At 40.4% G+C, this 26,277-nt stretch overlaps 1 protein-coding gene and 1 long non-coding RNA gene across 8 annotated transcripts in view; both read left to right on the forward strand.

Moving 5' to 3' along the window:
• Positions 1–9,541, forward strand: part of BCLAF3 (BCLAF1 and THRAP3 family member 3) — a 67,575-nt gene extending 58,034 nt beyond the window's left edge. For 5 of the 6 annotated variants that reach the window (XM_040633622.1, XM_040633631.1, XM_040633647.1 and 2 more), the window contains one exon: positions 8,496–9,541. In XM_040633622.1, coding sequence (XP_040489556.1) covers positions 8,496–8,619 — 124 coding nt within the window. In that variant the 3' untranslated portion in view covers positions 8,620–9,541. The remainder of the gene's footprint in view (positions 1–8,495) is intronic. The other variant, XM_040633646.1, reaches the window with a different exon arrangement.
• Positions 9,542–17,683: 8,142 nt separating this feature from the next.
• LOC121103445 lies at positions 17,684–24,804 on the forward strand. Of its 2 annotated transcripts, XR_005835661.1 has the most exons (4): positions 17,684–18,421; positions 22,765–22,918; positions 24,260–24,323; positions 24,576–24,804. It is a non-coding gene; the product is annotated as an uncharacterized LOC121103445 (long non-coding RNA). The 2 variants fall into 2 exon arrangements; XR_005835659.1 differs by lacking the exon at positions 17,684–18,421 and having other exon boundaries at positions 20,774–22,918.
• The last annotated feature ends 1,473 nt before the right edge of the window (positions 24,805–26,277 follow it).

Raw genomic sequence — 26,277 nt, forward strand, 5'->3', positions numbered from 1 at the left:
TTTGTGTTTCCCTAACGCCGCCAGCCGCCGCTCGCGCTCGGAGCTCGGTCTCAGTCTGGATCAGTGGCGCACCGGGATTCCGCGGTTCCGCGAGATGCCTGGTGGCCGACACCCGGCTCACGGTCTCAGTCTGCTGTTTTGCGGGTGCCGCCGCGAGCCCCGCTTCGCTCCCGCGTGCTAAGTGTCACCCTTCCCAGCGCCCGAACACGAGCGGCTCCCTCCCCTTCCATTTATCTTCGATATCTGTGCGCGGTTTCACGGCTCCCCGCTTCGTACCTCAATACTCAGCGCTGGAGATGTTCATTTGTAGAGATCCAGATGCATCTTCCTGCGACTCAGGCTGACTCCGTGGTTGTTTAGGCTGGTCTGGTACCTATCCAGCTCGACTCGGGGGACCGGCTGAAAAAGGGGTCCCCTACTCCTCCGCCATCTTAACTCCTCAGGAGCCAGTTTAAAGGAGCTCCCACTATCTTGATGAGGACATGGAATACTCGCAAGGTTCAGTGGGGTGGGGTCCGGAGCTGACGACCAAGAAAGAATTCTTGAGGAGTCTTTGGTGCAAAATTGGTGGTTTATTAAAGCACGGGGACAGGACCCGTGGGCAGAAAGAGCTGCTGCTCACTGTGCCCATTTCTTACTGACTACCCAGTCCTTCCAGACCACGTTGACCACCAGCTTCACTTAACGGCAAATAGAAAGCAGACATCAAGCCTTCATCTTAGGACATAAGAAGTGTGTCCCAGAAGGGCACCTGGGTGGCTCAGTCGGTTAAGTGTCCAATTTTGATTTTGGCTCAGGTCATGATCTCAGCGTCCTGAGATCGAGCCCTCCATTGGGCTCTGTGCTCAGTGCAGAGTCTGCTTGGGTTTCTCTCTCTCTCCTTCTCCCTCTGTCCCTCCGCTTGCTCGCGTGCTCGCTCTCTTTCTCTCTCTCTAATAAATAAAATCTTTAAAAAAAATAAAAGAAATATGCCCTAGAGGGAGCCACAAGCTGCTATGAGTCTCCAGTTGTTAGGGCTTTGGCTTTTGTATCATCCAAAATGTAGCAGTTACAGTTAAGGTCCAGTGCAGCTCATAGCCTGCCCTCCTTTTGCCTTTTGCTACTGTCTGAGTGCTTTAGAAGTAGTCCCAACACACTGCACTTTTTAATAGTCGGTGTCTACTACTCTTTTTCTTAGTCCTACCGTTCTGGATGCTACTTCTATGTCTTTGTATTGTAGCTACATTGACATGGGCTTTTCCATTCTGGCTACTGTCAGTGCCTATAAGTAAGGCATAAATAGGCTTTCTATAGGTTTGTGTTTGAACAAGACCCAGCTCTACACATATGGCATGAAATTAGGTACATACCCTACTTTTAGCACCCTACTTAACTGTTGAGTTCCACACACTCCAACCTTTACGGAAAGGAATGAGGCATTGCAGTTCTCTGTTTTCTGCCAAGGTCTGAAGTAAGGTACTTAAGGCTTTCCTGGCCTGTGGGCTGTCCCAGTAGTATTGTGCTACTCTGAAACCCCATTCCATGTGTATAAACTGGTGAATTAGACCTAATCATTTCACCTCATCCTTTATGCCCTAAAGAAAAGAGATGAAGTCTTGTAGTCTTCAGTTTTTCCAGTCTTGCGTACGTCCCCGTTCCCTTAGATTAGGGACACTTGTGCTCAAATAGAGTTACAGAGTATGAGGTACCATTTATATCACTTTTCATCTCAAGCTTCCGTATTGGAGGGAACTTTGAAGGTCCTGTCCCGGAGAGAAGCTATAGTCTGACCTGTATCTGTGCACTGGTCTGGCTTTTTGCCCTAATAGTGAGTTCATTCTTTTTATTGTTATTAGATTAAGTAAGGATTCATGACCAATTAATTTATCTAGGTGCCCTGGAGCTGCTTGAGCCTGAAAGTAGATGTGAACCTACACGTGCCTCATTGTCCACCAGGAAGGTTTAGACTGATCTTGTCTGGACTGCTCACTCCCTGACCGTGTTGAAATGCCGGGGCTGATCATTCATGGTTTGAAAGTCTGGTGACGCTCATCTGTATTATGATCGGGTTACTGTGCCATCAGACATGTGCTTCCTCTCTCCAACACCAAACAGCCTCAGGGAGGGGTGGGGGAGATCCTAGATGTGCTCCTAATATGTCTTCTTGTCCTACTTAACAAGAGCAATTGTGGCTCCCCAGCTGCTTACAAAGGGGCAGGATTCCCAAGCAGTATTAAGAAGTACAGAACTGAAATTCTTCTCCTAATTGATTGGCACTTGTCATTATTAATTGCATTCTGGCACCCAGATTCCCTTTTACTGTGTCACCTTTCTCTTGAATTCTGTGCTTGGGCTAGAAGATGAGGGGATGGGAAGAATGTCTGTTACCACCTGGAATAAGGCTGGTCTTTTATTCACATTCACAAGTGACCCCCTTAAATATCCTCTGCTCATCACAAAGTTTTCAGAAACTCTTTCGAGGGTCTGAATATGTACCAGAGTAGGACAAAGAACACAGTAAAAATTCGTGAAGCCACCTCTCAGAACATTGCCTCTGAAAAAATACTAGCAGTTGTGTGTTCAGTCAGGGAGACCTGGAGTTCCTTAGCATCATAGATTCTCTAGCGGTCCTCAGGGTGCCTGTCAGCAAGGTCCCTACCAGAGCTCTGCCCATGGATACAAAGGGGAGAAAGGAGAGAGCATAAAGACACTGCAAGAAGGAAGTTAAAGACTGGAATCTGTGGCACTTGGGCTTGAAAAAAACCCTTGAAAGTCGTGGAGTACGTAGAATGGGAACCAAGATCAGGTGACTGACAAGAATCTGTGACACACCTGCTCTGTCCCTGGAGCTGAAGTGTGCCAGGGTGGCATCATCACCTTCAGACGTTTCTGACCTCTGGAGCCTCCAGTTTTACTCTCTACCTCTCTGACTTCTTTGTCTTATTGGGTGGTTTCTCTTCTTCAGTGCATCCTTTAAAAAATACAAGCATTCTCTAGCATTATATTCTTTCTTCTCTTTATTTATTCCTTCTACTTGCTTTGATTGCCTTCACCTCTTCCCGAGGTCCTAGCCATTTCCTGTGGTGATGTCTTCAGCCCTGACCATTCTCCAGAGCTCCGGGTTTCTAGCTGCCTCCAAGATACCCTCACATGGCTGTCCTGAAGGCACCTCAAATTCAGCTTGCTCAAAATCAGACTTTCACCGATACAAACTATAGCATGGGTGACCCTTAAAAACATGATGCTAAGTGACAGAAGTCAGTCACAAAGACCCCATATTGTATGATTCCATCTATATGAGATACTCAGAATAAATGAAGCCATAGAGACAGGAAGTAGATTAACGGCAGCCAGAGACTGGGGAGTTAGGGGAAAATAGGGGCGTGTGTGTGCCTGCTAACAGGTATAGGGATCCTTTGTGGCTGAGAAAATACTCTAAAACCAATTGTAGTGACTGATGGTTGCACACCTCTGTGAATATACTAAAAAACTATTGAATTGTATGCTTTAAATGGCTGAGCTGTATGGTGTGTGAATTAGATCTCAGTAACACTGTTAAAAATAAAATCAAACTCGCTCTCCTCCCCAGACCGCTGATTTCTCCTTGCAGCCAGCCAGCCAATCTAGAAACTTCTCCTACTAATCCTCCTAGTTCTCCGTCCAACTTCAGCCAGTGCAAGTCCTCTATCACTCATTACTTCACTCATCTCATTCATTTTAATGGCTGCATATTATTCCATTCTGTGCTCACATACCCTGAAATTTTGAAAAATTATTTACCTCCTTGCACACTTTTAGGTCAGTATCTAGTAGTTTTTTTGTCGTAAGTTTAAATTGTTTTAAGGGATATATATAATTTCTGGCATATAAATAATGAGAGTGTTAACTAAAACTTACATCATTCTTTGGAAGCTCTTCAGTGGAACCTCACACCACAGAAATTTGATGATTTAACATCATTCATTTTCTAAAATATGCAGACAACCTCTTTTAACGTAAGAAGTTTTGTATCGTTCCCTTTTTTGCCTTGAATTTGGATTTCTTTCTGTTTCCCCCATAGACTTTTATCTTGGGAAGTCTTTCATTGATCACCAAATCAAAGTTGACATATAATGTTAATAGATTTCTGTGACTTTTAGGTGTTAAATATTTCCTCTGCATTCAGTTAACATTATAGTTGATCAAAGTGGCATAAATATATTACAGGTTTTGATAAGTATTGATTAGACAAAAGTTATATTGGAATTGCATTTCTCTTTTAAATTAGTTCATGTATTCACATATAAATGTTATTTATTGCTAGTAGAATAGTGTTCTAAGTATCCATTCTATTTTTTCTTTTTATAGATGTAAGTCCTGAGAAACCTTGTCTATATGATTATATAGATGAGAATGAAAGGACTTTATTGTAGCAATGCCACTTGGTTCTTTGGACTCACTCTGAATTATAGGCCAAAAAAACCCTTAGTGATCTGTCATCAAAAACTATTTTGAATGTTCTTTTACTGACAGCTTGATTTTGTCGTCCTTCAATTTTATTAAACAAAAGCAAAGAATCAGAAGCCATGTGGCTTGCAGAAGTTTGCTACTTATTACTAGCTGCTAGAGCAGGTTCATTTTCTTGACACCATTGCCAATATTTCCAATTGCCCTGTTTTGGGGAATCCCCGGGTAATGCAAAGTAGTGAAATTCAGGATGAGAAGGTGTATCTTTCTCATATAAAATGGGAGGTGAGGGACCAGCCCTAACCAGTTGTGCAGACAGGTTAATTTTGGAAAGTGAACGCTGGGAATTTGAAGATCTAGATATTACTTCTTTCCAAACGATCTGTCCCCACATGCTCCTTGGAAAGTCTTCATATGTCCCTAATGGTAGGCATACCCGTTTGATAATTGCTGACTTACTTAACCAAGCCTCTGCTGATGACTTCGGGATAGCTTACAGGTTTTCTTCATTTTTGGTAACACCACTGGGCACACTGACATTTTGGTACCTTGCCATAGTCTGCCTTTTACTCATTTATACTCTGATCAGAAGTACATGAAAGAGCCTGTTTACTGCACCATAGCTAGTACTCCATGTTATCAGTCTTTATTATCCATTGTCAACCTAATAGCAGAAAATAGTTTTCATTTACCTTTCTTTGGTTATTAATGATGTGAGCATATTTTTATGTGTCTATTGGCCAATTGCATGCCTTCTCTTAATTTTCTTATTTCTGTGCTTTGCCAGTATTTCTGTTGAGGGATAGTACTTTTTCTTATTTATTTGTAAGAGCTCTTGATTTACTGAGAGTATTAACCTATCATACATTTTGCTGGTATTTATTTTATGTTTGCCAGTTGTTTGTGGTGGCTTTTACATTATAAAACTTGTGAATGTTCATGAGTCTATTTGAGTTGGTCCTGTATGGCTTCTAAATTTCATATCATACTTATCCTTATAAAAATTCCTTACAATGTTTTCTTTAAGTGGTTCTATGGTTAATTTTTTAAACGTATACATATTTATTCCTTTTAGAATTCATTTTTATGATACAATGTGAGGTTAGAATCTAATTTTTTCCCCAATGGATCATCAGTTTTTTAACAGTATTTACTGAATAATTTGTCCTTTCCCCACTGATTGAAAATGCCACCTTTAGCGTAGGCTACATTTTTATGTATTCCTGATCTGTCTTTGGAATCTTTGGAGCCTCTCACTTGTTTCCTTGCCTGCTGTGATTTGCTTATTCTGTCCATTCACTACTAGCACAGTTATTGTCCCAAAACACAGATTGACTCATGTCACTCTTATGCAAACCCCTTCCAAGGATTCTGTTGCCTACAAGTGAAGAGACTGGACTTTTTCACCAGCTCCAGTCCTAATAAGCTGCCTTTGTAAGCACAGTTCTTCATGGACCCTCTGCTTTTTGGAGCATAACAGAAATTTTCATGTACCTGTATCTTTGCTCCTGCTGTTCTCTTGCCTAGAAATAGCCTCTTGATCCTCATCATTTTCTTATTAAACCCTGCTTTCCTTTTAAGACCCACTATAAAGCCTTACCAAAGCCCCTTCTTTAGCTCTTGTTTCATTTGGTTTCTAACTGTTGCTGTTTACCTTCCTGTTTCTCCAAATAGATCATCAGCTCCTTGAGGTTAGAGGGTATCTCATTAGTCTTCATATCTTCCCCTTTTTGCCTTTCATATAGTCCGTCTTCAGAAAATGCCTGTTGAATAGAATCAAGCCTAATCATATATACATACACCCGCTCTCACACATTCATTTATAGCTCTAAAATGTTAGTGAATAGTAGCCATTGTGTTGGGGTCCCCAAGACCAGCCCCAGTTCTGGTGATTTGCTAGGAGCACTCGGGACACTGAGCATATGGTGGCACTCACAGCTGTGACGTATTAGAGTGGAAGCTGCACAGCACACCTGCAGAAGGAATTGGCACACGGGCGAAGTCCAGAGGACACCAGGTGCAAGTTTCCAAGAGTCCTCTCCCAGTGGAGTCACACAGGACGTGTTTAATTCCCCCAGCAACGAGCTGTGATAACACATGTGAAATGTTGCCAACCAGGAAAGCTCGTTAGAGACTCGGTGGCCAGGGTTTTATTGGGGGCTGGTCACGTAGGCACCCCCTGCCAGTTACATACCCGAATTCCAGACCCTGAAGGAAAGCAGGTGTTCAGCATAGACCACAGTGTTTGCACAGTTTAGATACTCATCAATGGTGGGGATCCTCCCAAAATCTAAGTCCCTGGCTGTTAACCAGGGGCCAACCTTGGAAGCAAGGCTTTCAAAGGATAGCAGTCAGGTGTGCTATATTAACTCACCTGTACAACCATAGTTTTGAAGAGCTTAATTTCACAGATGGCAAATGTCTAAAGAGACGGAAAAATCACTATGTTAGGAATGGCCAGGGAAAGTATGCTAAGTACTTTGATTTTTACTCTCCTCTTACAGAGGAGGTAAACTGAGTCATAGAGAAGAGCAGGGCATAGAAAGGACTACAGCTGAAGATCTGTATTTGGTGGTAGAACGTAGAGAGTTGGGTAAAGATAGGAGTGTGCAGTTTATAGAAGGCCTCAAAAGCCAGGTAGAATATCGAGGACGTGATATAGTAGTAGAACATCTTTCTAGACTGAGGAGAAAGTGCTGTTGAGAATGATTGTGTGGTGCGCAGTGGGTACGCAGATTCTGGGGAAGAGATGAGATGCAGGAAGACCCACAAGGGAGCATTTGCAGTGATACTAAATGTCAGCTTAAGAAAACATAGACCATCCTGGTGCTCGTATATCTAGTTCACATTCTGCTTAAAATAGGTTTTCAAATAATTGGAAGAATGGAGGGATCAAGCTGAGAGATGGTGTGGAAGAAGCTATGTCAAGGGTGAATGTGATTCAGAATAATTGTACATTTGTGAAAACAAGGTATTTTAGTTGAAAAATTTTTATGAATTATTATAGTCAGAGTTTCCTTTTAAAGCTGTTAGTAGGCAACAGATATTTTATTTGAAGGTCAATGTATATGGTTTTTTATATTATATAACAAAGGAATGGGACACAATGAAGTCTACTTCTATTTAGAGGAATGATGTTGACTATACACACACACACACCACACACACATGTATTTTGAACATTTCACTAATTAACCAAAATTGAAAGAAGAATAAGAATTTTCTATCAGCACTGCTTTTGTTTGGAATTAAATGTTTCCATACTAATGTAAATGCCAAAAAATAAATCAACTTTTAAATTTCTTTCAGTTTTAATAATGTAAGATCCTAGTAAAAGGTAAGGATATATGTATTAATAAATATTTTTAATGTCCCAGAAAAACATGCCATTTACCATTTTTGCTCTTTTATTGGTTGCATGGTATTCTGTCCAGTTTGTGGTTGATAATTTAATATTTTGCATAGCATCACAGTATAGAATCCATGTTTCATTACCCTCTTCAATCACAGTTTTATTGTTGTGAATTCTTTTCCTGTGTTTACGGAAGCCTTACATCTTTTTTATGTTGTAGGTAACCATCCAAAAGCAAGAATGCTTCCCCCACTCCCCAGTAGCTTTCTCTGTCAGCCAAGCTAGAAGAGTCCATGTCATTTTAAAATTAAAGATACCATATGATGACAAAGATCAAATACCAGTTTGAGATTGTGTGTGTGTCACACCAGGCTCCGTGCTTGAGGGGCTAACTTTTAAGAGTCCTGATTTTTTTTTTTAAATCCCCAATGAAACTCACCCAAATAGCAGAATGCCTTTTCATCAATTTACTAATACCAGCGTGCTGAGTGTCATATATTTTCTTTGTCCTACTGACTTAACCATTTGATATCTGCTTTGATGTGTTCTGTTGTTACTTTACGTCTTTGGGGTTCCACATACCTTTGTGGGGGTCTTGGCTGCAAGTGGTACTACATAAATTAAAATATCTTGAAAATTGCAATGGGAAAAAACTCTAACTCAGATGTTATAACTGACTCTTCTTTTGAAGTCTGTATTTCTTTTGTTTTCTCTCAATAGGAATATGCAAACGTTGCCCCAGCAATCTAATCTGGAATTATTACATATGGAAACGACACTACAGGATGATATTTGGGAGCATCTCTTTTTGTCAGGAGTTAGAATTGGCACTAAAGCACTAATACTGTAACTTTCTTGATAAAATAACTTTATTTTTCTGTAGTGGAATGCTGCAACTTTTTTATACTTAATTGCTTTTAAATTACAGTATTCAATTTAAAAGTTGTATTAACTACAGTTTCTTTTGCAAAAAGTCTCAAAAGGGCATTATTTGTTGATGCATTTTTCTCCGAGCATGGTTTCATATAGAACTTAACTGAGTTATATCCAGACGTTTATATGTTGAAAGTTTTGCTTATGTAATAAAAACAAAAGTATCTGAATTGTATAGTGTCTGTACATGAAAGAACTTGAAACAGTGGCCTTATGGTAGCAAATTTTATACCAGATTTTTCTTTCTTTCTGATGACAGTTTGGCTTATAACTTGAAATTTTCTTAAGTTTCTGAAGATCAAGGCCTATATAATTTATACATTTCATATTATGATAAACAAAGGCACAAGAAAAGGTGCTTCACAATTTCCATCAGGTAGTTATGAGTGCACTGAATTTTTAGTAATTGGTTCATTCAGTTTTTTCCACCACTATTTGCTCTTTCCAATTTCAAAATGCTATTGTGGAAAATATGTAAAGATTTTGTAATTTATATTCCATCTTACTTTCCCTCAGGGCAAGCTTGTGCATATCATATTTTTAAAGGCTTTTTAAAAATCTGACAGACAAAATCTCGTATTTGGAAATTGTACTTTACTACTACAGCATTATACATTTTGCAAGCACATATTATAAAGTGTTTATTTTCAGTTCAGTTGTGTTGAGTACCTACTAGCGTAAGATAAAATTGATGGGGTTTTAAATGATATTTTAGGTCCTAGTACCTTATTTCTTTTTGTTTTCTTTGTTCTGCTTAATAGTACATATACATTCCCAATTAAACTTTTGTGAAAGTTTATTTGTAATAAAATAAAATACTGTTGCTCCTTCTGCTTGAAGTTACTTGCCAGTTTGTGAGAACATTATTTTAATTTCATACAAAGGCAGAACTTTTAAAATCAAAATCTGGTAAGAACTTGATTTCTCATGACTGGATTATGAAAAATCTCACTACAAATATTTAATTTTTTTTACCTATCTTTGTAAGATAGGGCAGCCATTCCTTATTGGGTCAGTAGTAAGTGAGGGCAAGAGTACTTGGATTAAAACTGGCTAATAAATTTAGGTAGACAGCCTGTCTTAATGCTGTGTACCATCTCTGTAAGTCAGGTTTTCCAAGCATATTTAACATTCCACTTACAGCAAGAAAGAAATACATGTGTGCAGTAGTATGACAACTTTATATTGTGTGAGCTACTCATAACATCTGCCTTAAATTTCAAAAGAATTAATTTATTCTCATATTCTGGGGGACACTTATGAGCCTTGAATATTTATTTGGTTAACACATATTTATTGCACAGATTCTGTGCTAAAATTACAGCAGTGAAAGAGAGAACAAGACACATGCAGCCTGCCTTTATGGTCCGAACAGTCTGATAAGGAAACCGGACATTGAACATGGAAATGTAACTTGGTATACAGCATTAATTCTCTGACTGTATTTATCATAGCATAGCACATAAGGCTAAGACAGTTGACTCGATATTAATCATTCCACAACTGACTTCCTATTTAGGCATATAGGAATATGCTTCTGACATTGTCTCAATATGCAATGCATGTTATTTACAAAATACCTGTTGGTAACATGGGTGTATTCAGAAAATATTGAGTGCATTAGATTTAAAGCCTAAAAAGAAAGGCTTGCTTTATAATTAAGAGTATAAAATAAGGACAGGGACCATGTCTGTCTTGTTCACCATAGTATCCCCAACTCCCAACATCCTACTTGACACACAGTAAGAAATCATTAAATACTAGCTAATGGATGAGTAGCAAGTAGAGTATGTTTATTAAGAACTAAATAACTAATTTGCATGTGGAGGCTGAACAGAAGGTTATCTTATCCATAGCATTTTTTATTGACTGAGAATTCAAATTCTCTAATGCATAAGACTATGGAAGTTTTGATAAGTCACATACCATTGCCTTCTCCTCTTCCTCCCTTGTATAGTAGGCTCTTCCCCAGCACTGGGGAGACAAAGAGAACAATATGACAGCGTCCCTCCTCTGAGGAACCTCATAAACTGCTGGGGAAGAGATTTACAAAAACAAAAAATCCAATATTGAGTGTTAAGTACTCTACTGGACATATATATACGTAAGTTGAGGAGAAAAAGTTGGCATGCCTGGTTGCATATCTCCTGGTCACATTTTCTTTCTTACTGGTTTCACAAACCTCAAAAGGCACTATTCTGTTGATGGTTTTGCTGGTTTTATAATGTGATGGTTTGGGAGAAACTGGCTGAAGTGTACATGGGATCTCTCTGTATTATTTCTAATAGGTGTGTGTATATTTCCATTTATCTCAACATAAATTTCAGTTTAAAGAAGACACCCATAATCTTATCACAGATAAAACTACTACATATATATTTTAGAGGTCACATTTTCTTTTTTTTTCAATTGGAAAAACTATTATATTTACATTATAATAAAATATGTAGATGTGTAATATGGATCACATTTTACCCAACAAATCCTACATTTGTGAAGTTTGTTTTTTAAAAGGATGGAGGTACTTCCAGGTGGAAGCAGGAAAAATAAAGCTGGATCAGAAATTCACCTTCTCCATTATCTAGCAAACTCAGTAATCTGCAGTCCCAGAGTAACCAGCAGCAACCGTACAAGGAAGAGGGTGGAAGATGCTAATGCAACAAGGTATGGTGTGACTTCACCCCTCCCCGGCCTCCTAAGTAGCGCAGAGTAAAGAAACAAAGTTGAGGACATCTTGGTGACGAGGGGCCCCAGTATGGACAAAGGGACCAATGAGGTGACCAGGCCATGTGGGGTAGAGTCAAGGAAAACCCTTGGGAAGATAAAGTCTTTGCTGCTGTCTTAGGACCTCTGCAAAAGGGGAAAGATTCACCAGGACAAGGCACTTCCAGGGTCATAGAGCAGCCTGGGGAAGCCAAAGCCTGCAGGATAAGATACACCTTTGTGTCCAGTGAGCCCTGGTTCTAGACACTTAATGGGAACCCAGAAGAGAGGGGATACCAGGTTCCCCAACAGAGTTCCAGCAAAAGGAATGGTATGAACTCTGAGTCCGTTGAAATAAAAACTAAGATTTTAAAACTGAGGGATTACATTTGTGGAATAGAACGTAAATGTTAAGAATCTTCACAAAGAAAAATTAGCATACATTGATCAACTAGGACTTGGTGGGGGGAGTGGGATGAAGATAAAAACTAACTGCCTCATCTTGAACAGCCAGGTGTCATGTCAAGTTATAATGTCTAAGATTGTATTATATAGAAAAAAACCTACTGACCAACCTTAAGTTTTTCACAGTCTTTTTCTTGAGCTTAAATGCACTGGTTCTCAAAGTGTGGTCCCCAGTCAGTGATATTGGCATCACCTGTAAAATTGTTAGAAATGAAAATTCTTGGCCCCACCCCAGACCTACTGAATCAGAAATGGGCTTGGGCCCAGCAGTCTGCCTGCCCTCCAAGGGATTCTGCTACGTGCTCAAGTTTGAGACTCTGGCTTACATAACTCTTTTGGGAACCAGTAGCCCTTATGGCAAAACATTTATCTCAAGTCCAGCAGCCCCTTCAGTTTCATTTTTAAATTTTTTTCTATAGCATTCAAATACAATTAACTAAAACCTTTTAAAATAAAAAGTATAGCAATTCCCACCATGAATCCTGTCTGTACCTATGAATAGAGAGGTCTGGATACAAGCCCACCCACTGTTAACACTGGCAATTTTTTAAGTGGTGGGTCTTTGTGCTTTTCTGTATTGGTTGAATACAACGAACGTTGTTATCATTTTTATAAAATAAAGTCATTCCTCTTTCTTTTTTAAGTGGTAAGGATATTTCATCCTATCCATTGTATATCTGTTACTGAAATCCATGTATACAAGTTTTGCCTCCAAGGGCTGCCTACTTCATCTTAGTCTGGAGGGGTTTTACTCTCTGCCATTCCTCCTCCCACATCATAACATATGGGTAAGCTTATTTAAGTATATGTTGTGTTGACTTTTTAATAAGAATTCTTGACTTAGGAGCCCCTAGGTGGCTCAGTCAGCTAAACATCTGCCTTCGGCTCAAGTCATGAACCTGGGACCCTGGGATCGAGAGCCCCTCGTCGGGCTCCCTGCTTCTCGGGGATCCTGCTTCTCCCTCTCCGTCTGCCTCTCCCCACTGCTCGTGCACTCTCTCTCTCTCTCTCTCTCTCTCAAGTAAATAAATAAGATCTTTAAAAAAAGAGAAGAAAAAAGAATTCTTGACTTAAAATATTTAACATAATCACACGTAATTTAGATCAATTTACTACTGTTCTTTTTAAAAAAGACTTTTCCTCTGACAATAAAAAGTACATAGAATAGAGACGGCTGGCTGGCTCAGTCAGTAGAGCATGTGACTCTTGATCTCGGGGTTGTGAGTTTGAGCCCCATGTTGGGCGTAGAGATTAATTTTTTTAAAAAGTACATAGAATAGTATGTAAAAAGAAGAAAAATGCACTCATAATCACACTGCTTTATATATACTTAGTGTGAACTAACATTTTGATACTTTTTCATTAGTCTTTTCTGAGCTTTTTTTTGGTAGTTGAGATAATATTTTGTATATGTATATGCAGTCTTTGCAGGTAGTCACATACATGTTTAAAACATGTTTGTAGTTTATATGACATTCACATTTACATATTTTGGAGGTCAGGAAATAGAATCCCATTCCCAGAAAGCTGCAAATGTGTTATGAAATCCTGGAGTATCATATTAAAGTTTAGAGGGCTTTTGTTTTTGCTGTACATGTCATTAAAGATATTAAAAACTAGGTTGTTTTACAGATAATTTTCTGAAGTAAATTCTTACCTCAAATTCTAATCCCTTCTAATGATGTTTAAAATAATATTTAGTAAAGAAGAAATTGACTTGAATGTTATGAAGTTCTTGCTGATGACAATTTCTGCAAGGGATTACAGGGTACACAGTGCTGGTCAGACTCACGACCCTGAGATTAAGGATTGCATGCTCTGCCTACTGAGCCAGCCAGGCACCCAGCAGAGCTTTAAGCCCCCTTTATTTTCATTTTTTTAAAGATTTATGTATTTATTAGATAGAATGTGCGTGCGAGTGAGGGGAGGCGAGGTGGGGGGGGCAGAGGGAAAGAAGCAGACTCCTCGTTGAGCGTGGAGCCTAAGGCAGGGCTCAATCCCATGATGCTGAGATCATGACCTGAGCCGAAATCAAGAGTCAGTTGCTCAACTGACTGAGCCACCCAGGCGCCCTGGGCCCCCTTTAAATGTACCTCAGTCACCTGCCTTTACACCTGCACATATGCTCTGTTCAATTTCCATTGTCCCAAATGTCCTTTCCCTGTATCTCCCTGGTCAATTGCTTCAAACCTGATTCTTAAGACTCACTTTGGTAGCTTTTCCAATCAAGCCTCATTGGGTTAGCTGTCTTTCCTCTGGGCTTCCAGAATACCTAAATGCACCCCTGCTCAAGCCCTCAAGCACAGTGACTAGAGACACAGCCTGTATCTCTCTTCCCTCCATCTGGCTCTGTTTTTGACATATAGGGGTGGCTCAAAAACACTTGTTGAATGGCTAAACGCCCCCATATTAGCCAAAACTTTATAGCAGCTTCTTGGTACCTGCAGGAAAAAAAGTCCAAATTTTAGCACCTGGCTTATAAAATACTTGGAGAGAAAAGCAGTAAGGTGGGCTGCTTTTCAGAGTTTTTATTTACCCAGACTCACCTCCCAGAACTCTCCTAGGAGCCCTGCTCCACAGTTTCCTAAGAGAAGGAGATGAAGCATGAAGGGACGATCAGACTCTGGGCATCTTCTCAGTGTCAGGAGCTAGTTGGAAAGTCGCCCTCAGTGGGGTTTCTCCTGACTCCAACCTTTGACTTATTATTCTTTCTCCCCAGCCTCTTCCCTTCTTGCCACCAGTTCAAGTTCTACCTATTTTTCTAGCTGGGTATTTCTACTAAAATTTAAATCACTTTTTCTTACATCAGATTCTTTTTTTTTTTTTAAGATTTTATTTATTTATTTGACAGAGATAGAGACAGGCAGCGAAAGAGGGAACACAAGCAGGGGGAGTGGGAGAGGAAGAAGCAGGCTCATAGCGGAGGAGCCTGATGTGGGGCTCGATCCCATAACGCCGGGATCACGCCCTGAGCCGAAGGCAGACGCTTAACCGCTGTGCCACCCAGGCGCCCCCTTACATCAGATTCTTAACATCTCAAGAAGAGACATCTTGTAACTTCCCTTCTATTGCCAGGCTTGGAGGCTACCAGCCACAGAGCAGTCCTCAGCAAATATTGCGGGTGTTAAGAAGAGCAACGAAATCTAGAGACCTTTTTATCTTTTTAGTAGTTGATCAGTATTGGGGGTGGGAAACAATCCTTTAATGTTTTCAAGAAGACACATTTGGTGTTATATTATAGTTCAGCTATTTTTCATCTGCACTTCAATTAGAAACATGACATTATCAATTGCCTAAAAATTTTTTATTTGGAAATAATTTCAAACTTACAGAAAAGTTGCAAGAATAGTACAAGGAACATTGATACACAATTTACTCAGCTTTACCTGTTAACATTTTCCATTTGCTTTATCATTTGTTCTGTTTGTGTGTGTGTGTGTGTGTGTATGTATACACACACACATTTTTTTTCTGAATCATTTGAAAGATTTCATATGTCATATCCATTACTTCTAAATACTCCAATGAGTATTTCCTAAGAACAGGACATTCTCTTAATCATAGTGGTTATCAATGTCAGAAAATTTACCGTGTTAGAGTACTTACATGTAGTTTGTCATCCATATTCCAAGTGTATTAGTTTTCTATTGCTGCTGTAACAAATTACTACAAACTAAATTATTTAAAGCAACACAAACGTACTGTCTTATAGCTCTGAGGTCAAAAGTGTGAAATGGCCCTTACTGAGCTAAAGTTGAGTTGTCAGCAGGGCTGCATTCCTGGTCAAAATACTTTACAGGTGATACTGTGTTCCCCTCAGGGTGTCATATCCATGTCCACCTTTCTCTTGGTGATGTTAATTTTATTTATTTTTTGAAGTTTTTATTTAAATTCCAGTTAGTTAACATACAGTGTAATATTAGGTGTACAATATAGTGATTCAACCCTTCCGTACATCACCTGGTGCTCATCAGGACAAGTGCCCTCCTTAATCCCTATCACCTGTCTCACCCATCCCCCACCCACCTACCCTCTGGTAACTGTCAGTTTGTTCCCAGAGTTAAGAGTCTGTTTCTTGGTTTGCCTCTCTCTCTCTTTTCCCCCCTCTGTTTGTTTAGTTTCTTAAATTCCACATATGAGTGACACCATATGGTATTTGTCTTTCTCTGACTGACTTCAGTTAGCATAATACTCTCTAGCTCCATCCATGTCATTGCAAATGGCAAGATTTCATTCTTTTTGATGGCCAAGTGGTATTCCATTATATATATATACCACATCTTCCTTATCCATTCACCAGTGATGGACACTTGGGCTATTTCCATTATTTGGCTATTGTAGACAACACTGCTATAAAGGTGATGTTAATTTTAATCACCTGGTCAAGGACTTATCCCCTCTTTCCATTATATAATTACTGGTTTTTGTTTTGTTTTGCCTGGATTAAATAAGCAGTCTGTAAGGAGATACTTTCAGATTTGAAATACGCTGTTCTTCGTCAAAATTGCCCCCATAGATTCAGTATCTATTGATGGCTCTTGTCTGAACCAATATTTACAGTTATGGCTGCAAAATGATGATTTTCCAACTCCAGGACTCCCTCCATGCTTATCAGCTGGCTTTGATATTCTCCTGCAAGCAAGGACCTCCCCTTTTCTCCCATTTATTTGTCTTTATTATTGATAGGGGTTCATTCCTACTTTTTCAGTGGTCTATGATTCATTATTGTCCTAGATTATTTTAGTGTTCAAATTATCCCAACTTTGGCCAGTGGGAGCCCTTTTAAGCTATTGCTCTGTCTTCTATGGCAGCAATTATTTTTAGCACTTCCTTTTTTGTGGCATAACAAGATGCTCCAGGTTCATCTTGGACATTCCTTGCCTAAGCCTTAAAATCAGCCATTTCTCCAAGGAGGCCTGGTTCCTCTTAGTGGGGAACAATATTAAAGACCAAAATTTGGGCACTAGTGCCCGTTGCTAGTGGTGTCTTTGCTTCTAAGCCTTTTTGGCAGCCATAGCTAGGAAACACACACACGCACGCACACACGTGTATGCATATTATATATACATACACATGTGAGAAGTGATGAGGTCACACTGATATCTCCCATCCATCCCTATAGGATTCTTCGTTGCTTTCCCTATTTCGTATTTGTGTGTCCCTTCTTCCACAGTGAGGACCCTGGCTCCCAACAATATCACATCATTTCATCATTTGCTTAATTCCACAAAATACCTAAAATAGTTTCACAATTGCTTCAGTCATACCACAACAGGAAGCAAACATACTAAAAATAGTCAGGCTCTGTTTGCAGTTCAACACCTCCACACCCCTAAAGACAGAAGGTATGTAGATAAATACTATGTTCATAAATTACTTGGATTAGTCCTCACTACCCTCCAGCCCTCCACAATGTGGTTATGTTGTTCTTTTGAAATACAGCTGAGCTCTTTTTTTCCAATTTGCTTTCAGTTTAACTTCCTCCGCCTTCCCCAGCCTTGTTGATTTGACTTAATTTTTTGAACACATAGAACATTAACATCGTTCCACAAATCAACACTCTACAAAAAGATATGCTTTAGAGAAGTGTTACTACCTCCTGTATTCCTTCAGTGCTGTTCCCTTCACCTCCTTGTAGGTGACAAACTTCCGGCTTCTCCTTCCTGTGTTTTTTTTTTTTTTTTTAAGATTTTATTTATTTATTTGACAGAGAGAGAGACAGCCAGCGAGAGAGGGAACACAAGCAGGGGGAGTGGGAGAGGAAGAAGCAGGCTCATAGCCGAGGAGCCTGATGTGGGGCTCGATCCCATAACGCCGGGATCACGCCCTGAGCCGAAGGCAGACGCTTAACCGCTGTGCCACCCAGGCGCCCCGCCTGTGTTTCTTTTGGTAAAGATGAGCAGACATATGTATGTTTCCTTATTTCTCCCATTTCCTTACACAGAAGGTCACATTCTTTGTATCCTCTTTTGCACTTTGCTCTTTTTACTGGAAATCATTCTGTATCAGATTGTGAGATTGTACCCATGCTTCTCTACGGGTGCTGATACTCCACTCGTCGCTGTGCCTTTATTCAACCATGCTCTTATATTTGGACATTTAAGTGGGTTCTGATATTGTGTAATTTAAATAATGCTGTGATCAATAACCTTGTGCATATTTCTTTTCATCTTGTTGGAAGTGAATCTTTAGGGTAAATTCTAACAAATCAGATTGCTGGGTTGAAGGGCAAACGGTAAATGGAATAATCTTAGGTATTGCCAGCTCTTCTCCATAGGAGTTACACAAGTTCCCGTTTCTTCCAGCAATGCAGGAGACTTTCTTCACAGCCTGACCAGTGGAGTGTATTGACATGTTTTTTAATCTTTGCCATTCTGATCCATGAAAAATGGTATTTCAGTGTCGTCAGAAAGAAAACCATAGGCCCAGGATGGAGTCACTGATGCCAGGCCACGTCACCAAACCAGGGCTTAATACCTAACCTAATGGCAGATTCAATCTCCTCCAGATCAAGTCAGGACTTTTATGATCAGCACCAATGAGGTAACTTGTCATAGGGGCAGATGAGATCATCTGCATGATAAGACACCCCCACCCCCAGACCTTTCCCCTAAGGGAAGGTGACCTTGCCTGAGACAATCCTTTCTTTTCTTCTGCCAATAACTTCTTGCCCCATCCTCCTTCCTATAAAAGCCTTCCGTTTTGTACAACTCCTCAGAACTCCCCTCTACTTGCTAGGTGGGATGCTACCCGATTCATGAATCAATAAAGCCAATTAGATCTTCAGATTTACTCAGTCGAATTTTTGTTCTTTAACAGTGTTGTCTTAATTTGCATTTCAACCAGAGATATTTTAATTTTAAACTGTTGGAAAAGAGTCTTGGTTACAGGTATGGTTGTCATGTACTGAAATCTTGTTGGAGGTGAATTTTAGAGTCTCAACTTGATATTCTCTAGAAAATTCTCTGAGAATAAGTTTTCATTCTGGAAAAATGTTAGCGTACATCCCGTCCAAACTGAGCAAGACGACTTCTGAGTCCTGTTTTTTTCTGCAATTTGGTTTTCCCTGTTGATGTTTTAGTTGGTAGGGACTCTTCTGAAGCTTTCTTGCCCCACCTAATGGGCAAGGAAGGGAATCAAGCTGTCTGTTTTTGAATGCTGCCTGGAAACCAATTGAGATTCAGCATCCACCACGATGTTCTGGCCTCCCAGAACTTAGCACAAAACAGGATTCTAAAGAGAACAAGATATGAGATTCATAGTCATGGCTTCAATGTACTTCTGGAGCATGTACAGCTAAACCATGGTTTAGAGAGTTAATTAATAAGGGTAGTTGACATCCTCTCTTTTCTCAGCTGTGCTAATTGCTACATGTGTAATCTTTGCTGACAGCCGTTGCTGTAGTCAGTCTCTAGGGCCTCAGATGCTCATTTTTAGAAATTATTTATTTATGCAAAATGCTAATAACTTTTTTCTCGTTTAAGAGTAATGCGTGCTTGATGGAGGAAAATCCTAGAAATTATGGGAAAGCATAAAGAAAAAAATTATTTGTACTCCCACCATTCAGTAATAACCACAGTTAACAGTTTGGTCTCAGTATTTTTTGGATTTTGGCACATAGATAACCACTCTGCACACACACATGTGCCTGTGCACACACATGCACACCTATATACACACACATTTTTCTACTGTCTCCCTTTTTCTCTCTCTCTCTCTCTCTAAACTCATACACATATGTATGTACATACATACATACACAAAAGTGCTCACATTTTCCTACCTCTGATAGACACACATTTTTTACAAAAATTAAATAGTAGTAAACTTACCATTTTGTATTTTGCTTTTGTCACTTAATATACAGTGAACATCTTTTTCTATTCAGCCTCAACTCTGTAGCATAATGGTTAATTGCTACATAGTAGTCTTTTTATATCTATACTTTAAACTCTTTTATCACGAACATGTAGTTCATAATTTTTCAGCATATTTTATAAACAATGTCTATGAATATAGATTTTTGTACACATGAATAATTATTCCATTAGCATTAATTCCTAGAAGTAGAATTGTTGAGTCCAAGAGTTCATGTTTTGAAAAATGTTTCTGTTAAAGTAATACAGATAACTGGGGTCAGCAGAATAATGCCATTCCATCAGAGATGTCCACATCCTAATCCCTGGAACCTGTGACCATGTGACCTTACTTTACTTGGCAAAAAGAATTTTGCAGATGTAATTAAGTTAATGATCTCAAGAGAGGGAGATTATTTTGGATTTTCCAGGTGGGCCCAATATAATCCCAAGGGTCCTTATTAGGGAAACAGGGAGACAAGTGAGTCACAGAAGATGTGAGGATGGAAGCAGAGACCAGAGTGGCTTGAGTGCTGATGGGAGCCCTGGAATGCAGGTGGCCTCTAGCCTCTGGAAGCTGGCAAAGTCAAGGGAACGGACTCTCCCCTAGAGTCCCTGGAGGGAACACAGCCCTGCCAGCACCTTGATTTCAGCCCAGTGAGACCCATTTCGGACCTGTGACTTCCAGAACTGTAAGAGAACAAATTGTATTGTCTTAAGCCACTAAATTTGTGGTAATTTGTCACAGCAGCGACAGGAAACTGACCCACACACAACTTTGCCAATTGGCCTAAATAAGGCTTGTCTTTCTATGCAGAGGCCCCCTGTCTCACTCCTTTGTGTCTTCAGTTCCACTCCCCAGGGGGAGCCACTTTCAACTCTTTTTTTTTTTTTAATAGTAAAACCATTTTATTTTTATTTTTTTAATGTTTTTTTATTATATTATGTTAGTCACCATACAGTACATCCCTGGTTTTTGATGTAAAGTTCCATGATTCATTAGTTGCGTATAACACCCAGTGCACCATGCAATACGTGCCCTCCTTACTACCCATCACCAGCCTATCCCATTCGCCCACCCCCCTCCCCTCTGAAGCCCTCAGTTTGTTTCTCAGAGTCTTATACCTCTTTCTTCTGGCTTTACCTCCCTATGTCTAAATATGACTATTCTGCTATTTCTCGACTTACTGATTTTAGCCACTGTTAATTATTGAGTTATTGAGTTCTTCTTAAAGTCGATGAGGATTTAGCTCTCCTACATTACTACCCCAACTTCCAACCCCAAAGTCTCCCCATACATTATGGTCATACTCATCCGGATAATCCAGGATAATCTCCCCATCCCAAGGTTGGCTGATCGGCAACCTTAATTCCATCTGCAAACTTAATTCCTCTTTTCCATGTAACCTAATATATTCACACGTTCTGAGGATTGGGACGTGGACATATTTGGGGGGGACATTATTGTGCCTACCACATCTTCCATCAAATCTGCCCATGCTCACTGATAACATGTTCCACACACTTGGTTGAGTCAGACCTCCCTCCTAGAGCTCTCCATACTGGTTGAGCTGAACCGATTGCCCTCTGGCCTTTCTATGGAGTCATCCAGGGATTGTTTTTTCTCTCTCTGCTCTCTCGCATGGCATCCTGCATTTCCTGGGTCTCATGTCTTCTACATTCTTAGTGTGCTCCTTTCTTTCTCTGAAGCTCATCCTCCTGATGTTTCTGAAGATGGTACGTGAGAAGTATGCACTGGAGTACTTATGTGTCTGAAAATGTCACTCTTCCACCTTCATATTTGATTGAAGATTTGGTTGAGTATAGATTTTTAGGTTGAAGATCATTTACTCCCAGAATTTTGAAGGTATTGCTCCATTGTCTTCCGACTTCTAGAGACCTTACTGAGAAGCCTGATACTATTCTGATTCCCAATCCTGTTGCTACAGAGCTTGCTTGTTCTCTCTGGAAGCTTTTGGGATTTATCACTGGTGTTCTGGAGTTCATGATAATCTGCCTTGGTGTGAGTCTTTTTTCATTCATTGTCCTGGACTCTTGGTGAGCCCTTTCCATGTGAAGACCATTGTCCTTCAATTTAGGGCCATTTTTTATATCATTAATTTGGTAATTCCAGTCCTTCCATTTCTTTGTTTCCTTTTTCTGGGCTGCCTATAAGTTGGATATTGGACCTTCTGGAATGATCTTCTATAGTTCCTATCCTTTCTGTTTTCCATCTCACTTTTATTCTACTTTCTGGGAGATTGTCTTGACTTTATATGACAACTGGTTTATTCGGTTTTTAAAATTTCAGCTCTCATATTTCAAATTTCCAAAATCTTTCTCATCTTTTGATTGTAAAAACGTTGCCTCCTTTTCCTCCTTCTCCCTTTCTTCCTCTCTCTCCCCCTTTCTTTCTCTCTTTATTTGTGTCCTGTCCTTGTTTCGTGGATGCGGTATGTTTTCTTACTGCTATGAGAGTCTTTTACCAGTGTGGTTGTCAATGTTGGAGTCTCCGTTTGTTCTCTATATACTTTTCTTTCCTTAGTTCCTTGTTTGTCTCTTGTCTTCACAATAGAAACGTTCCTCAGATGTCTGGTGATCTTTTATTGATACTGAACACTGTGGCCCTTAAAAGCCTTTTGGCCATCCTGTGAGCCTGGCAGCGGCTCTGATGAAGAGTGACAGAGCAGTGTGTCGGCTTGGGTCTGGGAGGAAACACATGCTGCACTTAAACTGTGCCATCGAAAAGGGCTTAATAAACAATTATTTATGAAGATGTAGGCAGGCTTTAGGGGAAACAGGAAAGAATAGGTCAGTATGCCATGGGTAGCAATAATGGGGAGCTTTTACTACCAAAGACCTAAAGGACAAAAGGAAGGAGTCATTTGCAACTCAGTGAGGGTCTCCATATGGAAAAGGGTAGCTGACTGGAGCTGTGTCCTTAGGACACAGCCTGTTGGTGACACAGTAGGGAGGGAGTGAAGGAAATATGTACCCTGACTTCTCTCTCCTGCCACCCATCTCTGCCAGTGCTGTCCACTGGAAGAACCTGACAAGAAGTCATCCATTCTTCCAGCACCCAGAGCAAGCTGGAGGAAGAGCAAGAATGGGAAAGGACGGCCTCCAGCCTCGGCTGTACCGATCTGGGTCTGGGCTGGAAAATAGACCACTCTGCATGTTTCAGGTATAAAAATTTGAATGTAGATTTAGGGGCTCATATAGTGGTTGGGAGAGCTAGAGACAGTGGTGAGGGTACAGGTTAGGGACACCACCCAAAAGGTCAGAGTAGCTGACATGGAATGTCTAGGCCCAAAGCTTCCAAAGCTGGCATAGAAGCTGCAGCAATTCTCAAGAATCTCTGAGAAGGTCCCACACTCACCCCAGTTGACAGTGGCAAAGCGTTCCCAAAAGCCTAATGGGAAGCCTCTGCAAATCTCAACTGCCCAGGTGTTTGGTTTCCACACCCTTCAGGGAACTAGTGTTTCCTTCCAGTTTCTCCCACATCCAAATCTAGGGGTCTTTCCTCTAGGTCCCCTTGGTTTTTCTGCAGAAGGAGCCTCCCATCCCCTGTCAGTGGCAGGGGGGCAGAGAGGGAGGATGGCCAGGCTTGGTCATTAGGGTTCCGTGAACTGAATCCTCTTGGGTTTAACGTCCGGTGCAGCAGGGTAAGCAGGGGACCCAGGGCCCAGCCACTCAGCATACAGACAGCGACACTGTCCCTCTGATTACAGCTCTGAGCTTCACCTGGATTTTGCTCAGCCAGAGAGTTTCCTTCCTGAGGTCTGCAGCAGACCCCTATGTGATGGTTTCTTGCTAAGCCTGTTACCCCTCTGGGGCTACTGTTTGAACCCCAACAGTGCCTTGAAGTGCCTAGTCCTGTGATGTTTCCTTTCCTGTTCTCCTTGTCCTTATGGGTAGATTCCCTCTTTATTCCTTTATCATCATTTTACTGGGATTTGAGAGGGAAAGATGGTAACACAAGTAGCCAATGTGCCAGAATTAACCAGAAGTGTGTATTTCTTAAGACTTTGCTACAAATTGTCAAATTAGATGCTCACTTTTAAGTCTTGCAGTAATAATTTTTAAATTTTAAGTTAAAAACATTTGTTCAATTATAGTTATTATGTATTCTAAGATATTCAAATAAGGAAAATGTGAAATAATAAAGGTATTACAACCTTTATTATTTTTTAAAGATCTATTTATTTACATATTTATTTAGAGAACACAAGTGGGTAGGGGGAAGGGACAGAGGGAGAGAGAGAATCCCAAGCAGACTGCGAGCTGAGCTCAGGGCCCAACGTGGGGCTTGATCTCATGACCCTGAGATCATGATCTGAGCCGAAGTCGAGAGTCGGACACTTAACCTACTGAGCCATCCAGGCACCCCTAACAACCTTTAAAAGCAACCTTTTCCATTACTAAAATTATGCTCATTAAAGAAAGTGTGGAACATTCCCAGACACAATCCTAAGCACTTTATAAGCATTAGCCCCTTATAGTCTCATGCTAACCCATTTTACAGATAAGGAACCTGAGGCACAGAGAGGTTCAGAAACTTCCCAAGACTGCACAACTGCTGATCCCAGGTAAAGTCTAAATTGTTCAGACCCAGGCCAATGGCTGCACCCCCTCCTCTCTTGGCTCAGAAAATAGAAGGAAAAAGGATCAACTACAGCCACATGACACCAAGATGACCTTTTAAACTTTTGGAGTATTTGCCTCCAAAGTTGTTAATGTATTTTCTAAGTTAGAAGACAATTTTAAGTCTAGGGTCTGGGTAATTATATACTCTGTGTTATTTATTTATTATTTATTTATTTATTTATTTTATTTGACAGAGAGAGACAGCCAGCGAGAGGGGGAACACAGCAGGGGAGTGGGAGAGGAAGAAGCAGACTCCCAGTGGAGAAGCCTGATGTGGGGCTTGATCTCAGAACGCTGGAATCATGCCCTGAGCCAAAGGCAGACGCTTAATGACTGCACCACCCAGGCGCCCCGTACTCTGTGTTTTATCACTCAGTGTTATGTCGTGAGTTTATATGTATATAAATTTTATTGCAAACAAAACACTCCACAAGGATCCATTTAAATTTTATGTTAAGGCCATTGAATAGCAAGTCTAAACCATGAAACAAATTGAGTTGCTTTGTTCAATTTCAGACAACTCCATAGTTTCTAATGGAATCAGACATAGCCGACTTCACATTGCCAGGCCTGCTTCTCTCCCTCCTGCTAAGGGACATAGGGCATGACATTTAGCCTCTCTGAACTCGAGTCTCCTCACTTGTAAAATGGGGATAGTAACATTTTACATGGTTGTCTTGAGAATTTAAAAGAAGAGAGAAGAGTGTCACAGCTCGCTGCTCCTCCATAAATGGTAGGGATTATTATCTTAACATCGTGCTCGTTGCCCAGAGACATTTTCAAAAGATAGGTAACACACTGGATTTTTATGTAAGGTTGAACCTTTTTACTCCTTTATTTGGGCACTGAGAAAAGATCTAGTCTCTATCTGATAGGTTACTTCTGTGGTGTTTACAGTTAGGAGAGACTGATATATATATATATAAAACTTTTCAGAAAATGTTATTATGAACACATGCCAAAGTTTCAAGATTCCCTCTTGGCCAGGACATTTTCTGGGACGTGATTGGTTAGATGATCATTGTTAGACTGGACACAAGGAAAAATAATGTCAGGCTAAAGAATGTCGTTAGACCTCTGACCTAAGGCCAGCTGAGAAGGTGGGTGGGTGGGGAGGTAGCTAGTTTCCCTGAAAAGAGCTTAATCTCTTTAAAGAGTATCAGAGAAGTCCTTAAGCATTTTTATCAGGAATTCTAATCCCCCCCCCCCAAGGTTATGAAACACATTCTCAAAAAGTTTTGTTCCAGACAGGTTTAATATTTTACAGTCGAATTTATGGGGGGAAAAAAAAGGCAATTTGGGGAATCCTCCAAGAAAAAAGTCCTGCCTCCCCAAGGTTCTCAATTTCCATCTTTAGAGCATAAAAAAGGAGTTACCAGCTCAAAAAAAATACAATTATAGTATGTGGAAATTGTCATGTATCTTAGTGTCATTACACATTTGGAAAATCTCTGAAGGAATATTCCAACAGAAGTTAACTGTGATCGTCAACTATCTCTGCAGTAATTGACAACTGCAAAATGATAGATTTTCACCTTCTGCAGTGTATCTTTGTTTTATTTTTTAAAAATGTTTTAATAATGAGCACATATGACTTTTGTAATGATAAACACCAAATCGTTTTTACCAGCTCAGGGGTGTGGTCACTGGTAACTCCCCTGAGCCCTTTTTCATTATGAAGCACCAACCAGTTCATTGGATGAGCAAAACTGGTCATCTGGGCTCCAGGGAGCTGAGGTTCTCACCCTGGAGCTGCATCAGAATCCCCTGGAGGGCTGGTCCCATTGCAGATCACTGGGGCCCACCCCCAGAGCTCCTGATTCCGAAGGTCTGGGGTGGGGTCCACAATGCGTGACCCTAACGAGTTCCCATGTGCTGCTGCAGCTGCCACTGCCA

This window comes from Ursus maritimus, assembly GCF_017311325.1.
Source record: "Ursus maritimus isolate PB19 chromosome X unlocalized genomic scaffold, ASM1731132v1 scaffold_X1, whole genome shotgun sequence".
Classification (NCBI taxonomy): domain Eukaryota; kingdom Metazoa; phylum Chordata; class Mammalia; order Carnivora; family Ursidae; genus Ursus; species Ursus maritimus.